Source organism: Mobula birostris, chromosome 1 (genome assembly GCF_030028105.1).
Source record: "Mobula birostris isolate sMobBir1 chromosome 1, sMobBir1.hap1, whole genome shotgun sequence".
Lineage (NCBI taxonomy): Eukaryota > Metazoa > Chordata > Chondrichthyes > Myliobatiformes > Myliobatidae > Mobula > Mobula birostris.
In genome coordinates, this window is record NC_092370.1 from 127,898,613 (window position 1) to 127,916,254 (window position 17,642).

The following is a 17,642-nucleotide window of genomic DNA, read 5'->3' on the forward strand; positions in this document are numbered from 1 at the left end:
CAGTGATCCCTCCCACCAAGGAAGGAAGAGCAAGTAAATAAATCATATTCAGCAGTTGAGAAAGAGTATTCCTACCATCGGTCCATGGCGTCCATCTCTTCCTGGCAAACCCGGGTTTCCATGATCCCCCTAGAAGGAAGAAATCTGTTGGTTAGGAAATCGAAATATTCAAGCAGAAGCAACAATAGAATATTATTGTTTATTCATCCATGTTATGTGGATATTACTGGTAATGGCAACATTTAATGTATATCTGAATGTCCCTGAACTTAGAAAGTAGTTAAGAGTCAATCACAGTGATGAGTCGGAATTCACATATAGGTCTGACCAAGGGAAGATAGCAGATTCCCTTACCTGAAGAAGGTGAGCAAATCTGATTATTTGGATTTTCAATGATTGCTGTTACTAGAACCAGCTTTAATTGTAACTCTAGATGAATTTAATTCCCCAGTGACCCTGATTGGACTCAAACTTACATATGTGATCAAAGGACCAGAACTCGGGTGGGTGGTTGAGTAAAATAACCACTGGACAAGTGTGTCATTGTTCCTATTTTTAAACAATGTTGAAGGAATGTACTCGATGAATTCAAACAAGACAGCATTCCAGAACAGCTGTGAAAACCTTCCGAAATGGAACCTGAACTCAAGTATAGACAATGCATCTATTCTTTCCGTGAGCAACTCTCTGATAGGATACTTACTCGGTACAAAACAGGAGTAGCTATTCAGTCCAACAAAACCATGCCAGGTCCAAGCAGAGTAATGCCACCAGTTCCATTTCTTTCTTATTTCCCCATAGCCCCGCAACTTATTTTCTTTCACATGTCTGTCAATTCCACCGATTAATTCTTGCCACTTATTTACACTAAGGGGTCATTTACAGCAGACAATTAACCTATCAGAATGATTTCTGGATGTGACAGGATACCAGAGCACCTAAAGGAAATCCACAGTCACTTACAAACTCCACACAGGAGGTCAGCATCAAACGAGATCGTCTTCAATGTTTTGGTTTTCAATCCCTAGTCACCATGGGAAATTCATATTTTAAACACAGTTGTGCCTATTAAACGTCTATGTTCATGAATATCAGCAGAGCGAAGCAGGAAGAAGGTTTGACCCTAAATTTATAAAATGCATTCAGTGGAGATGCTAAGAGGATGAGGAAATCCAAGGTTTTAATAAAAATGAATTTTGTTGATTTTATTTTGGAAACAAATTGATGAAAATATCTAGCATTCTTTAGGCCATACAAGTTTGGTTATTTAAATGTTAAATGCTCAACGTTAACACTTTAGTGACATAGAGTGATTCAACACAGAAAACAGACCCTTTGGCCCACCAAGTCTACACTGATTATCAACCACCCATTTATATTAAATGATGAGGGAATACACACCAGTCCTCACAGAAGGATCAGAGTGGAAAGGGTGAATAATTTCAAGTTCCTGGGTGTCAACATCTTTGAGGATCTAGCCTGAGCCCAACATATCAATGCAGTTACAAAGGCGGCATGGCAACGGCCATATTTCATTAGGAGTTTGAGGAGATTTGGTAAGTTACCAAAGACTCTCGTTAAGTTTCTACAGATGTACCATGAAGAGCATTCTAACTGGCTGCATCACCATCTGGTATGGAGCGTGGGGAGCACTGCACAGGATCAAATACGGCTGCAGAGCGTTGTGAATTCAGTCAGCTCAGTCATGAGCACTAGCTTCCCCAGCATCCAGGACATTTTCAAGGAGCAATGCCTCAAGAAGGCGGCATCCATCATTAAGGACCCCCATCGCCCAGGACTCGTCACCTTCTCATTTCTACCATCAGGGAGGAGGTAAAGGACCCTGAAGGCACACACTCAACAATTTGTAAACAGCTTCTTCCCCTCTGTCCATCAGATTTCTGAATGGACATTTAACCTATGAACACGAGCTTGCTACTTTTTTTCTTTTTTGTACTACTTACGTAATTTAAGTTTTTTAGATATATATTCTTTTCCTCACCCTTTAAGGGTGGTATGTGTACGTGTATTTTTCCCTCAATCTTGGGTCTACTGTCAGAAGCCTGGGAGTTTGAGGGTTCAGTGCAATATCCTTGCTGTTCCTAGTAGTGTGTTCTTCTGGATCAAGATCTCAGATATTGTTCCTGGGATTTGTTGGAACCACTCTCCCAGTCCAGGAGTCAGAGCTCCAAGTGCTCCCGTTACCACCAGGATTATTCTGGATTTAACCTTCCACATCCTTCCTATCTCCTCTTTAAAGCCATGGTATTTCTCCAGCTTCTCATATTATTTCTTCCTGATGCTACTATCATTCAGGATTACCACATCTATTACTGTTGCTTTCTTCTGTTCCTTGTCCAGTATTACTATGTCTGGTTGGTTGGCCAGTACCTGCTTATCAGTCTGTATTTGAAAATCCCAACAGGATCTGTGCTCTTTCATTCTCCACTACCTTGGGTGTTTCCCATTTGACCTTGGGAGTGTCCAATCTATACTTAAAACAGATGATCCTGTACACAACTCCTACAACTTGGTTGTTGTGCTGTCCAGTGAATGCTGTCCCTGCCTGCATTACATCCTGCTACTATGTGCTGGATGGTTTCAGTGGGTTTCTTGCACAGTCTTTATCTTGGGTCTTGTCTGGTGTGATTGATCCCTGCTTCTGTTGCTTCCATTTCCACGTCCTCTGCCTGCTGTCTGAGGGATTCTCCTGGCAGGCCGTCCTTAGGGGCTGTCATGCTGACATACTCATGGCTGATTCACATTTCTTCCAGGTCTCTGGCCTTGACACTTCCAAGTCCTCATCGTCCTTTACTCCGGCGGGTGTACAATCGCTCGACGATGGACTTCGGGTGGAATCCTCTATGTACTGTTAACAGTATCTGGGTCTTGATATCAGCAGCTTCTAGTTCATTCCTTGGCCAGTACACTATTGTGGCTGGGTATCTGAAGACAGGTAGGGCAAATGCATTGATGGCTCTGATCTTGTTCTCCCCATTCAGCTGGCTTTTTAGGACCTGAACACGCGGAACTCTGCAGCTGATGGAAATTCAAGCAACACACATCAAAGTTGCTGGTGAATGCAGCAGGCCAGGCAGCATCTCTAAGAAGAGTTAAAACATACTCAGGTGTGACCTTAACTAAAGCTTAAGGAGTAACTTAACACCTTACATCTGAGTTAATAATATATTCATGTTATAACCAGTAGTAAAAGGATGTTTGAAATCTTCCTAGAGATGCTGCCTGGCCTGCTGCTTTTTAGGACCTGTCTCACTTTTTGAAGTGTGAGTGAGTGTGAGTGTGTATATGCTGGTGATATTAAACCTGATTCTGATACTAATCCCATTGTATTCTTAAATTCCCACCAACACCTCCCAGATTCTACCACTTGTTGGGGACAATTTACAGAGACCAATTAATCCAACAAACTGCAGGTCTTTGAATGTGGGAGGAAACTGGAAGACTCAGGGGAAACCTGCTTCTAACAGAATAACGTGCAAATTTCACAAAGACGGTACTGGAAATCAAAATTGAGGCCAGGTCTCTAGCATTGTGCTGCTGGTATTGCATAATGTGGATGAAGAGTCCAAATCTCGCAGGATAGCACAGTGCTGCTACTTACACAACTCCAGAGACCGGGACTCAATCCTGACTTCAGGTGCAGCATGCATGGAATTTCAACGTTCTGCTGATGACCCCGTGGCTTCCTCATGGGTCCTCTGGTTTCCACCTACATCTCCAGAATGAGCTGGCAGTTAGTTTCGCGACTGTAACTTAACACTTAGTGTATGTTCAAATGAAGGTGACTTACTTGGTTAATGGATTACTCCATTTAACATTTGAGCTCTGGAACTATGAAACTAATTCATTCCCTGCTGTCTAACAGGACCAATCCTACAAATGTATTACTACAAAAGGGAACTGCTCATTAATTTTCCATAAAACCTAACACAATATTGTCAAGAAGGGAGTAAATACATTGATATTTCTAATGTATCCAATAACTGCACACAAAAGCTGTTCTCAAACATCCTTTTGCTACTGGTTATAACGTGAATATGTTATTAACTCAGATGTAAGGTGTTAAGTTACTCCTTAAGCTTTAGTTAAGGTCACACCTGAGTATGTTTTAACTCTTCTTGATAGAATTAAGAACATTGTTCATTTGCCAAAATCAATATTTTGCAGTAGAAATCCACATATTTTAGTGCTACAAGCCCAATACTATTTTACAGTGTGCACTCCACAAAGAATTCTTAGTCTCTGCATTTCAGGTTTAGAAGCAGATCATCACACACATCTGGTTCACATTTACCTCAAAGCAGTCTAAATTAAATCAAACATGTCTTTTCAGAAATATTATTCCATCATTTCCTGGCTGTCTATCCCTTTCTACTGCTTCTGACAACCTACAATCTGTTGACTAGGCAGCAGCTCTTCTCTCACATCATGGCCCAGAAGAGATCCTCAGTTTTGGCATTGGCATGGAGGTGCCACTAACAGAGCTGCTACCTCATGACTCCAGTGACCACGTTCAGTGTCAACCCCAGGGCAGTCTGTGTGCAGTCTCCCTGTGACCATGTGGGCGTTTGCTCAGGGTGCTTTTGCTTGTCTCCCACATCTCAGGTACAATGCAGGTAGGATAGCTGGGTGCTGCCTCAAATGTGCAGATGACAGGCAGAATCTGGGGGAAACTGATGGGCAAGCGGAGAGAAGACAACTTGATTAGCAAAGAATTAGTCAGGTGCACAATGAGGGGCAAAGAATCAGTGGACGGAGGGATTTGTTTTTGTGCTCCAAGAGTAAGTTCCAAGGTTTATCTAGCCCCTATGCAACACTTAAACATGCAAAGTAACATCTGGGCATTTCAGCTCTTCAGTGTGTCTGGTTGCTCAATCAGTCTACGACATCACAAATGCTGTGTGCCAGCAGGCAGGAGTAAAAGAGAAGTTCTTACAAAGGCCATCACTAAGAAATGAAGTTGTTGGATAAGATAGAACTAGATTTCCACATCAAAGGACAAAGACGGATCAAAACTCATGAATTTAAATTTTTGTTCTGAAATCTCAATCTCCCACAAAGTGAGACGTATGCTTGTATGGTGGATGTTTCCATAATCTAGTACTTGAATTGCGGCAAAGTAGCAGCTAACCTCGAAAAACTTGCCTCAACGAAAATCTGGTGATATCTGTGGCAAAGAGGAAGAGAGGAGTCGGTCAGCTAGTTTGTAGGGAGCAATTCTGAACTAGTGGGGAGCAGTTCTGCCATGCACAAACAGTCTGCAAACAGTGTAGGCCACATGTGGATAGTTGACAGTTACAGGTGCAGCATTTAGGCGTATATTGCATGTCCTTAGACACAACACTGCTGTTTTGGAAAACTCCACGCAGTAGCAGTGCAGACATATAAAGGACCAAGAATGAAGCTTTATAATCTGTACGTTAAGTTCAAGTTTATTGTCATTCAACTGTACACTATACCACTGGACCAAGGTGGACAACACAGTACACATAACTCACACATGTAATAGTAATATTACCACAAGTAAATTAACAGACAATAAAGTGCATATATGATACAAGTTAAAGTCAATGAACATTTAAAAAAATAGAAATTAGATTGTGTAATGCTATGTGATTCAGCCATAAGACGCAGGAGTAGAATTAGGCCATCTAGCCCATCGAGTCTGCTCTGTTATTCCATCATGGCTGATCTTGGATCCCACTCAACCCCCTATACCTGCCTTATCATCATATCCTTTGATGCCCTGACCGAACAGGAGACAATCAACTTCCGCCTTAAATATACGCACAGGACTTGGCCTCCACCGCAGTCTGTGGCAGAGCATTCCACAGATTCACCACACCCCGGCTAAAAAAAAATCATTACCTCTGTTCTAAGGGTCGCTCTTCAATTTTGAGGCTATGCCCTATAGTTCTGGATACCCCAACCACAGGAAACATCCTCTCCACATCCACCCTATCTAGTCCTTTCAACATTCAGCAGGTTTCAATGAGATCCCCCCGCATTCTTCTAAATTCCAGTGAGTACATTCCCAAAGCTGCCAAACATTCCTCATATGTTAATTCCCAGGCTATACAGCAAAAGAAGTTCAAAGCACATTTATTATCAAAGTATGTATACAGTATAAAACCTTGGCATTTTTCTTTCAAGCAGCCACAAAACAAAAAAACCACAAAATAGCCCATTTAATGAAATACCCCACACAACAAGAATATCAAACTCCCAATGTATGGAAAAAAGAACAAATCACACAAACTATAAAAAGTAAACCTATAACATTAACCAAGGAATAAACTTTTCTTGGGCTTCCAACTGGGTACAGGTATCAATCTTATCTGATGTTTCAATGACAAACTCTGCCACCTTCATCAGGAATGATGCTTGGGCATGCCTAGTCTGGCTGTACTTAAGGCTGATTTACACTTGTGCGTATGGGCTATGCTGGAGGCCTGATTTATACTTTTGCGTAGCCCTATGCCGTAGCAAGCATGCATAGTTGTGTCTGCGTCGCTCTGCAATTTACCGCCAAAACGCTAGTTGGCAGTGGGGTTTCTATGCCACTGTGTTGAGTTTCTTCGTGACAGACATGGACGAGGAAATGCACTTCAAATATTTTCGGATGGCGGCAGGTAGATTTGACGATTTGGTTCATCGTCTCCAACCATTTATTTCGCATCAGTGTACAGACATGGCGGAGAAAAGCAACGGGAAATGCGTATCAGGAAATGCGATGCTACCAAGCATACCAGTCCTAGTTGTTGCAGTCTGTGTTGCCACGACGCACAAGTTATTTTTTGGGAAGGTGCACGTCACCCTACTGCGTAGGGTCTGCAATACTTACGGCGTACATTTGACGCACAAGTATAAATCATCATCTGTCCCTCCTGATTGGTTATTCCTCATCCAATCAGGTTTCCGCTATCCTCACAAAAGTTGCTGGTGAACGCAGCAGGCCAGGCAGCATCTCTAGGAAGAGGCACAGACGACGTTTCAGGCCGAGACCCTTCGTCAGGACTTAGTCAGACCCTTCATCAGATGCTGCCTGGCCTGCTGCATTCACCAGCAACTTTTATGTGTGTTGCTTGAAATTCCAGCATCTGCAGATTTCCTCGTGTTCCACTATCCTATCTTGTTTCCAATCGAATTCCAGTTCTTACGTCATCTTTGTTAAAATTCTTTCCCTCTAGTTTTATTTCAATGGTTTCCTTAACCAGGTGGTCTCAAAAGCCATTGGCCACAGCAGTTTCGTAAAGAGAGCTCAAATCACAGCTTAGAAGAGTCAAAGATGACGTGGGACTCGGGACTGCTGGTGTTTACAGGATTCCTTGTGAATGAGGAGCAGTGCACATCAGCCAGACAGGACGCACAGTGGAAACCCACATCAAGGAGCACAGGAGATGTATCTGTTTGGGTTACCTGGAGAAACTGGCGGTAGCAGATCACTGCATTTGCAATAGCCATAGGATTAACTTTGATGGCACAAACCTACTGTGCCGCACAAGACTGTAAATATCACTGACATACAGCTATTGCACAGATTGGAGCAATCCTTTTCTGCTAAAAGCAAATTACTTCATTTCCAAATGCCCCCCTTTAAAGCAGTGACCTACAGAGTTGATTGAGTGCCCTAGGCTTTGTGCTGTCTGGCTTTCTTGCCTACAACTCACCTCCTACAGTTTGTCCTGGTTGGCTGTTGTGACAGCTGCCTTCCTTTCAGCTTGCCGGTGAATTAAAGACTCCTCCGCAGTTTCCAGTCACAAAGCCAGCACTGCCTGTCAACACCCTCCTTCAGTCAGGGCACTCGAGGAGTTTTCTTAAAGCTGGATGCTCCACCCTGCATTTATTCATGACCCCCCAGTTATACTGTTCTTCAAACTTTTCCCGATATGTTGACAATCCCAGTATATAAAATCCAGATATTAACAGAAGGAAACTATCACTTCAGGCATTTCAATCCATACCCCCAGCTTCCTTTTTAGAAACGCTTAATTTCGCTAATCAGCTGATGGGGAAGAAACATCTGTTTTACAGATCTTGTTTCATCCTTTGAAGAACAGAAATCATACTCAGTGAACAGCTCAGCCAACAGTGATGGTGAGTGTGTCATACCGTGATTCCGGAAGCTGCTGGAACTAAGTTTCTCCTTTTGGGCATTCCCACCCGCATGCACACAGCGTGTAACAGTTAGCACGTTGAATGACAGCAGGTTAATGTGATCCTAAAGGCCATTTTAAGATACCCAAGGGGAGCTGCTGGTTGGTTACATTACATCAACCACAGCATTGTTGGAGTACTCCATAATACAGAACCCAAAAAACTGAAATTCAAAATCCCTACTCTCCAAGAGAACATCCGACTTTGCAAATCTGTTGGGTTAACTTCAGCAAAGCAGTCTAGGTTATTGATGCAAAGATGCAAGAGGCTGCAGATTCTGGAATCTGGAGCAACAAACAAGATGCTCGAGGAACTCAGCAGGCTAGGCTACATTTGTAGAGGGAAAAGGACAGTGGTAAGACCCTTCATCTGGACTGGTACATTGATACATTGGTAAATGTAGCCATGCAAATGGACAAATAGTCCACTTGTTCATATTGTTGGCTCCACACGATTATCGCTTATGATCTGCCTAAATAATAGTGGATAATTGCTACTTCTAATTACAATGTAATTTCTGTTATTTCCCTGCATCCTCCTGTATTCCTTACTTTGAGATCTACATCATAGATGACAAACAACAAGCTATTAGAAGTGATCCCACAGTTAATAAATCCAAATAAACATAAAGTCAGGAGCTCTGAGTTTCCAGTAGCTCTCCCAAGAACCTTCTGTGATTTTGGCTAGACCTTCAAAATCCTAAATATCTTCACAGCTAAGAAAAAGAGATAGTTTAGATGACATTCCATCACGGATATTTCAAATGACAGCTTATGACACTGCCTTCTGTTTTCCACAGGATACTCATCTAGAATGAAAGCTCATGTCAGTTTGAAGGTCAATCTTTTCTACTGAAGGAGTATCAAGCAGATTCTTAAGTTATCCTTCCCAAACCACAATATTAAAAAATTTGATTTGACAGCTCGTTCTGCATTGCAAGGTAGTCATAGTTAATCACTGGCAATTTATTATAGCCTACGGACAGATAGAGTGTTTGCAATGTTTATAAGTCAGCATTCTGCCCTGCAAAATAAAAATCCTAGAACTCACGAGGCATGCCTTTTCTTTTCCAAAACTTAAAAGTGTTTTATCAGTATGGTATGCAATGCTTGCTAATATGATAGTCTGATTTTTCTGAAGCCGTTTTTGTTTAAAAATTGAGTATTACACTCAATTGCACTACTGTTCCATAAAACCCTACCCACACATTCTTACTAAGCAGTGCCCCATGATTCAAAACCTCCATGAAATTGAAAAATTAGCAGCTCTTAAAGAGTTCTTGCCCAATGAACATAGGAACAAGCAAAGGCTAGTTAAGCCATTCAAATAGATCATTGCTGCTCTGTCATCATCATGGCTCTGTCTGTCTGAGTAGACAACGGATGGGCCCATTCCGTGGCGCAGACCTGGACGATGAATATGGAGATCCTGGGCTGCCCAGACATCAAGATCCCCCTCTCGGCCTCACGGATGTGGTCCAAAGGAATGCAAAGCAGTACATTTGGCATCAGCTTGGCTGCAGGAGCTGCCGGGAGATGATGTGATACGTCATCCAACTACCTCTGGATTTGTGTAGGGTTTACTCCTTAGCCTTCTCTTCCCCCAAAGATACCCACAAGGCAGTGGGGTCCGTAATCCTGGATAGGGGCCCATACCGGGTATTGTCAGCTGGAGCCAGCTGAGCCTGGGACTCGTGTAAGGCAGGGTCGTCACGCCCTGCAGTAGTGACATATGGAGCCACTACCCACTACCTTACGCTGCTCTGTATCTCAGCGTATATATTTGCCTGATAACACAAGCTGCAACAATCTATTAATTTCAGTCTTCTTAGAAGTTTGGCTGACAGCACACATGCCCATTTTTTGTGGGGGAGGATGTGGGAAAGAAAAGGGTGGGGAAGGGCAGAGAGAGCATATGAGGAAGAGATCTACTTTAGAACATACACTTCATGGCCGCTTTATTAGGTATGCCTGTATGCCCACTCACTAATGCAAATTTCTAATCAGTCAATCATGTGGAAGCAACTCAATGCATAAAAGCATGCAGATATGGTCAAGAGGTTCAGTTGTTGTTCAGCCCAAACAACAGAATGGAGAAGAAACGTGACCTAGGTGACTTTGACTATGAAATGACTGTTAGTGCTAGACGTGGTGGTTTGAGTATCTCAGAAACTGGAATTTTCATGTAGAGTTTGCAGAGTTCACAGCGTGGGAGACAAAAAACATCCAGTGAGTGGCAGCTCTGTGGGTAAAAATGCCCTGTTAATGAGAGAGGTCAGAGGAGAATTGCCAGATTGGTTCAAATTTGGGAACAGCTTCTTTCCAACTGTGATAAGACTGCTGAACGGATCCTGACCCGGGTCTGGGCCGTACCCTCCAAATATCCAGACCTGCCTCTCGGTTTTTTTGCACTACCTTACTTTGCCTTTTCTATTTTCTATTTATGACTTATAATTTAATTTTTTATTATATTTACTATCGATTTGTACTCCAGGAAGCGCGAAGCGCAGAATCAAATATCACTGTGATGATTGTATGCTCTAGTTTGGCGACATCAAAGTAATAATAATAAAATTAAAAGGAAGGTTACAGCAGTTCAAATCGACAGGAAGATGACAGTAGTTCAAATAACCATGTGTTACAACAGTGGTGTTCAAAAGTACATATCTGAACACATAACACATTGAACCTTGAAGTGAACGAGCTACAGCAGTTGAACACCATGAATACACTATGCAAGGAAAAACAGCGTCAACTGTACCAGTGACACCTCCCTCCCTGATACTCTAAGCAACTTTGATGCACACATGCAACATATCGCCAACCACAAAAGCTAACGCCGCTCTCCCAGGTGAGCAGCCACTGACTGTAACAGCAGCAGCAGCAGACAAGAGAAGGACTCTGCAGAGAATCAAACCCTATAAGGCGGCCCTTCCAGATAGTATCCCAGGTCAAGTGCTCAGGCACACCAGCTCACTGTCATCTTCAAAGGCATTTCCAGCTCTTCACTTATCCAGGCAGCTGGCTCCACGTGCTTCAAATCAGTCATCATTATCCCTGTACCAAAGGACTCTGCACCTTCAGAACTAAATGACCACCGCCCAGTGGAAATGACACCAATCATCATGAAGGGCTCTGAACAGCTGATAATGGCACATATCAAAAACTCCATTCCTGCCACTTCGGACACTCACCAATATGCTTACCAATAAAGCCACTCCATGTCATGCACCTGGCCCTGTCACACTTATGTCAACATTCAACACTATTGTCCCACAGACCTTGGTGAGCAAACTCCTACTGCTTTGATTAAATACACCCCTGTGCAACTGCGTGTTGGACTTCCTAACGAACATATCTCACATAGTCAGGATGCACAACCATTCCTCCTGCCCCATCATCCTCAACACAGGTGCCTCCCTGCCCCCGCCCCACCCCAGGGCCGTGTGCTAAGCCACTGCTGTACATTTTGCTCATACATGACTGCACGGCCAAACACCAAGCATCTCACCGTCAAATTTGCCAATGACACAACAGTGGTGCCACGCAATCACCAACAATGAAGAGAAGGCCTACAGAGAAAGGAGGTGGAAAAACTTGAGGCCTGGTGCCAGGCACTCAACCTCTTCCTTAATGTCAAAAAGGCAAAGGAGATGGTTATCAACTTCAGGGGAATTTGCTCCTTACATCAGTGGCACAGAGTGGAAACTGCAGGCAGATTCAAACTCCTGGGAGTGCACATCTCACACGTCTCATGGTCCCACAGTGAATCCTGCACAAGCAAGAAAGTTCACCAAAGCTTCCACTTTCTGAGGATACTGAAGAGATTGGGCTTTGTACGTCCACACTCATATCATTTTTCAGAGGCGCAGTAGAGAGCATCCTGACAAGCTGTATCTCTGCTTGGTACGGAAACTGCACTGCGGCAGACAAGAAGGTTCTATAATGGGTGTTAACACTTCACTGGCACCAGCCTATCCACCACCAAGGACATATTATATACAGAACCGTGCCGGAAAAGGGCCAGCAACATCATGAAGGATTCCACACATCCTGCTCATGGGCTATTTGTCTCACTCCCATCTGGCAGGAGGCTACATAGTATCCATGCTAGGACAATCAGACTCAAAGTTACTTTCCAAAGCAGTAAGGCTGATCAACACCTCCACCCACTAGCTCCCACCACTATTTTATTATCTCCTGTCTGTCATCTTATTTACAGCCTAACATAACTTTATGGACATACAATCTGTGTATATAAGCTATATTATGTATGTAGTGTTCTCATGCAGTGTGTAGAAACTCTGACTAAACACCAAGTTAAACCGGAGCCAATGAAGACAGAGTCATAGTAAGGTTAACCATTTACTGTTCACTCTTCCACATTAACATCATATGGTGAAAACTGTTGATAAAAAAATACAAAAATATACAGCGTCTGTTTCATTCTGGAGACCACGCGCGCTCTCTTCTTTTAGCGAGTGTCTCTATCCACCCCAAGTAGGGAGCGAGGGGTCGCATCAAACCGCTGCCGAGCCCGCGCCCACCCCGCATTTGAAATTGAAAAGCCGACACGTGGGCCACCAGAACCGCCGCTTCCTTAACAGAAACCGCGTTAATATTTTTACTTCAAATACTTTCATAGGAACTTACGGCGTTGCTTCTATAATGTTTCTTTGTGGGTAGAAACGGAGCTCTTCACCATCATGCTGCATGCGTGGCACCCACCTTTATACCTTCCCGAACCAGAGGTTACACATAAGACATGGCAAACCGGAGGTGACGTCAACCTTTAACTTTAACTAGAAAATAGTTACAAACAAATCATTTAAAGCGTAGACCCAACAAAGTCAAATAAATGCCTTAAGGGCAACACACTCCCCGCCTGACCTTTGTAAGGTCACTATAAACATGGTATAGAACTCTTTAAATCAGTCTTTAGGTAGAAGTAGAACAACCTCTGTAACTGGTCTCAGGTTTCCTTTCCAGAGTTTGTTGTAAAGATGCGAACCAGTTGACTGTCTGCTCTTTGTTGTTTGGTAAGCGCTGGCATGGTTCTCTGAATGGTAGTGGAGCAACCCAGTTGTTTGCTTCATCTTTAAAAACCTTTGTGTCCATTATTTTTAAGAAGATGGCATCTTCCACCGATGGAGCAACTTTATTATCATGCTTAGTTTGAGCGAAGACTGACTGTCCCAGTGTCTTCTCAGTTACTTTACTATGCTCGTGCCTTTGTTGTGCTTCCTTGATACACATAACACTTGTGGAGGGCTGAGAAATTGAATGGTGGCCTCTCTCTAGCACGGTAGTCTTGAGCGTGTTAACTATCGGTTTGTGTACGCTGCCAGGGCACACCTCTCCTATCACCACCCAGCCCAGATCCAGACTTTGGGCGAAGGGGGCGTTGTGTAGTCCATTGACCTGCTGCCTGACCTTGTGCACCCTAAGAACATCTCTTCCGAGTAGCAGGAGTACTTCTGCTTCCCGATCCAGTTCTGGGATGTGCTTGGCAATGTGGTGGAGATGGGGCTGATGTAGCACTGCACTTGGCGTCAGAATCTCAGATCCGTTATTCAAAATCTCATTGCACTCTAAGAGTGGAGGGGGACTGATGACGACTTTGCCATCCAGCGGCTCAAGCTGGAAGCCTTCTGCCTTCCTGCCATCGCTTCTGTGATGCCAGGGCAAGTTCTGAGGTAGTATGGGAATGGATTACCCTTTACGCTGAACAACTCGAAGAACTCTGGTCTGGCTAGTGAGCAGTTGCTCTGGTCGTCCAGTATTACATAGGCTTTGATGGCTTTGTCTTTGGCTCCCTTAGGGTATACCTTATTGAGGCAGATCTTTGAGCACGAACGGCTCGACTGACCTGGACTGCAAACTTCTGTGCAGCTCAAGCTGACAATAGTTGTATCAGAGTGATGCTCTCCCTCCCCGCCATCCTCTTGTGGGAGTGGAGGAGCCTTGGCAGTTTGCAGTGACGGGCCAGGATGCATGGCTCCATTGTGATTAGTGCTGTTACATTCTGAGCACTTTACCGGGAACGTACACTCTTCAGCGAGGTGGGAGGTAGAGGAACAGCACTTAAAACATATTCTTTTTTCCTTGAGAAGGGCCCTTCTTTCGTCAAAGGGTTTGTTTCAAAACATTCTACATTTTTTGAGGGGGTGGGGTATGTTGTGCAATGGACAATTCTTGCTAGGGTCATCGTTGATTGCGGAGACTTCAGTTTTATGCACTGAGACCGGTTTATTGATGACAAAATTGTTCAAAATGGGTTTGACTGGCTTGGTGTGAGTTGTGGTGCTGCCTTGATTCATGAAGCTAGGGTCGTTTCGCCTCTTCACCTCCTTGCACACAAACCTACTAAAATACTCAAAGGGAGGGAATCGACCACCGTTCTCTTCCTTGTACTCTGAGCTAATAGACATTCATCTTTCCTGCAGCCCAAATGGAAGCTTGTCCACAATTGCTCCAACTCCGTGTAAAGTATCCAGATACGACAGGCCAGTTAAATAGCCGTCTTCTATAGCATCTTGAATCTCCATGAGTAAATCTCCGAGTTCTCGTAATTTAGTGTGGTCCTTGGCTGACACCCTAGGAAAATTGTCCAGCCGTTGAAATAGCACCCTCTCAATAATTTCAGGGGCCACATAGCACTCCCACAGTCTCTCCCATACTTTGTGTAAGGCTGGCTTGGGGTTGTTGAGGTACACTGAGCGTATGCATTTCACCTGTTCACTTGATTCCTTTCCCAGTCATTTAGTCATAAGGTCCAACTCTTGGATTGCTGTGAGTTGGACTCCACCGGTGGCACTGGTGAATGAGGAGTACCACGCACGGAAATTTTCAGGCTTATCGTCAAACTGGTACAGTCCTGAATTAATGAGGTTTCGTCGTGCTAAATACTGTGCCAAGGGTTCTGCTGCAGTTGTGCTAGCTGGGGGAATATGTTGGGGAACATATGACTGAGCGTGTACGTTCATGATGGGATTTGATGTTCTGACTTCAGCCTTTGTCTCTGATCTCGCCGTATCTGGTAAGTTTGGTGTCGGGAAGTATTTGTAGTCAGCACTTTCATACTGTGAGTTGCCTTCCCCAGGTGGATGTGATGTAACGAAGCTTCCCTGTGATTTCAGATGAGATGGGACGCCAACAGGCAAGTATGGAGAGAGAGAATGAATCTGCAGGTCAATTTGAGATTGGACATATTCTCTGGTGCGTTCCAATTTGGTCCTTTCTGGCATAGAGTTTCCTGTTTCGTCTAGAACATGCATTTCTTCAGCGCTTTCCAACACCTGTGCTTCCACCGTGGCCACATCAGTTTCTCGTTGTAGAGTCAGCACTTCTAACTCTGTAGCTATCCTTGCGGCAAACCGGAGGTGACGTCATCACAAACCGCGATATACCATAGGCAATGAATTTACCTCTGTTATACTGTAACTTAATTATCAACCTTTAACTTTTACTAGAAGATAGTTACAAACAAATCATTTAAAGTGTAGACCCAACAAAGTCAAATAAATGCCTTAAGGGCAACACAATGTATTTTTATTTATTGTGTTTTTAAATTATAATTTAGTTTTGTGTTTTTTTGTGCTGCATCAGATCCGGAGTCACAATTACTTCATTCTCCTTTACACCTCTGTACTGGAACTGACATTAAACAATCTTGAATTAGGGACAATAGGTTCCTAATACAGTGGCTATTGGGTATAGAAAAGCAGGAGAGACATTTTGGCCCAAAATATTGTGCCGTACTAATTAAACTAATAATTACATGCTCATGAAACACTCTGGTTCTGTCAGTTGTGTAAGTCTAGGGAAGACAAACTCTGGCCCCACCAAACCTGTGAGGTTGAGGCACGAGCCCACCCCAAACCCCTGTTTGTGTGAATGCTGCGTGATTCGTTACCCTATTACACTGTTGTGTACATACATCTATTGATGCTTCTGGACACATCTTCAGTGATGTTCCTGGAATCATCGGGTGTTTTGGGTCTTTCGACGTCATACAGCCTCCTCCAGGTGACCCAGCCGGGGCTGATCAGACCCCAGCTTGTGTCCAGATGGCTAGCTACTTATGACTCCATGGCTCCCCTCTTTTGAGCCACAGCCATCTTGAGGCCCTCTCTGCTGCATTGGTGGTACTGCGGATGGCTCTCCTCTTCCTCTCTCCCTCGATGCCCAAAATGCTGAAGGCTCTAACTGAAGAACGGGCTACGAATCCCCTACAACCAACCTCCACTGGGAGACACCTCGCTCTCCATCCAGCCTGCTGACAGTTGCTGACCAGTCCTGCGTATTTGGAGAGCTTCCTTTCAAAGGCCTCTTCCAAGCTATCTTCCCATGGGTCTGTCAGCTCCAGCAGCACCACTTGCTTAGTAGACTCAGACACTAGGACAATGTCTGGTTGCAGGGTGGTGGCTGCGATATGGTTGGGGAACTTCAGCTGCCCTTCGAGGTCCACCAACAGCTGCCAGTCCCTTGCAGAGGCCAGAATGCCTGCAGATGTTCTTTTGGCAGGTATTGGCTGCTCCCCAGCTCTGACAAAGGCAATGGTCTGCTTGGAGGGTCGGGACCGCTTCGCCCACTCAACTCCTGCACTGACGGCTTCAGCGATGGTCTTCAGGACCTGATCATGCCTCCACCTGTACCGTCCCTCACCAAGTGCCCTTGCACAGCCGCTGAGGATGTGCTCCAGGGTTCCTCGCTTGGAGCACAGTGGGCACGCAGATGACTCTGCCTTGCCCCATGTGTGCAGGTTTGATGGGCTTGGAAGCACATCATACACTACCTGGATGAGAAATTGGATGCAGTGTGGTTCGGCTTTTCAAAGCTCAGCCCAGGTCACTTTCCTCTCAACCGCATTCTCCCATCTTGTCCAAGCTCCCTGTTGCTTCATTCCCACCGCCTTGCAGGCTCTCATCTCCTCCACTACAACTCTCACCTCCTCCTGAACTAGATGACACCTTTCCTTCCCTCTGGTGTCCATTTGGGGAGTTGGAAAGGATCCTAGCCCAGCTCGGCCTCGTGTGACCACTCCCACCAGCCTCCTGTGATGCAGCCTCACCTCTGCCTCCTGAACAGCTTCCTCTGCCCTCCACTTCCTGCCAGTACTTACTTGGATCCCTGCTCTAGCTACCTTCGGGTCACTTGAGTCCCTATACTGTAGCACTTCTCTGGCTCTTGTTACCTTGAATTCTTCCTCCAAGGATTTGAAGGGCAGTTGCAGTTTGTTGTGGTGTCCATAGGGTGCGATGCTGCTCAGGTTCTTTGGTAGCCCCAGCCATCTCCTGAGGCTAACCCTCCTCTCTAAGGTTTCGACTGTCGAGATCGGGACTGCATAGACGAGGAGGGGCCACAGGATTCTGGGAAGAATGCCATGCTGATACACCCAGGCTTTAAACTTCCCAGGTAGGCCAGACTTGTCCACAGATTTCAGCCAGCCATCCAACTCGGTGC

General features: G+C 44.6%; 1 protein-coding gene across 1 annotated transcript in view; it reads right to left on the reverse strand.

Annotated features, from left to right (window-relative positions):
• LOC140199571 (uncharacterized) overlaps positions 1–17,642 on the reverse strand; it is a 254,277-nt gene that overhangs the window by 77,631 nt on the left and 159,004 nt on the right. The window contains exon 16 of the mRNA XM_072261873.1: positions 76–129. Within this exon, the coding sequence (XP_072117974.1) occupies positions 76–129 (54 nt within the window). The remainder of the gene's footprint in view (positions 1–75; positions 130–17,642) is intronic.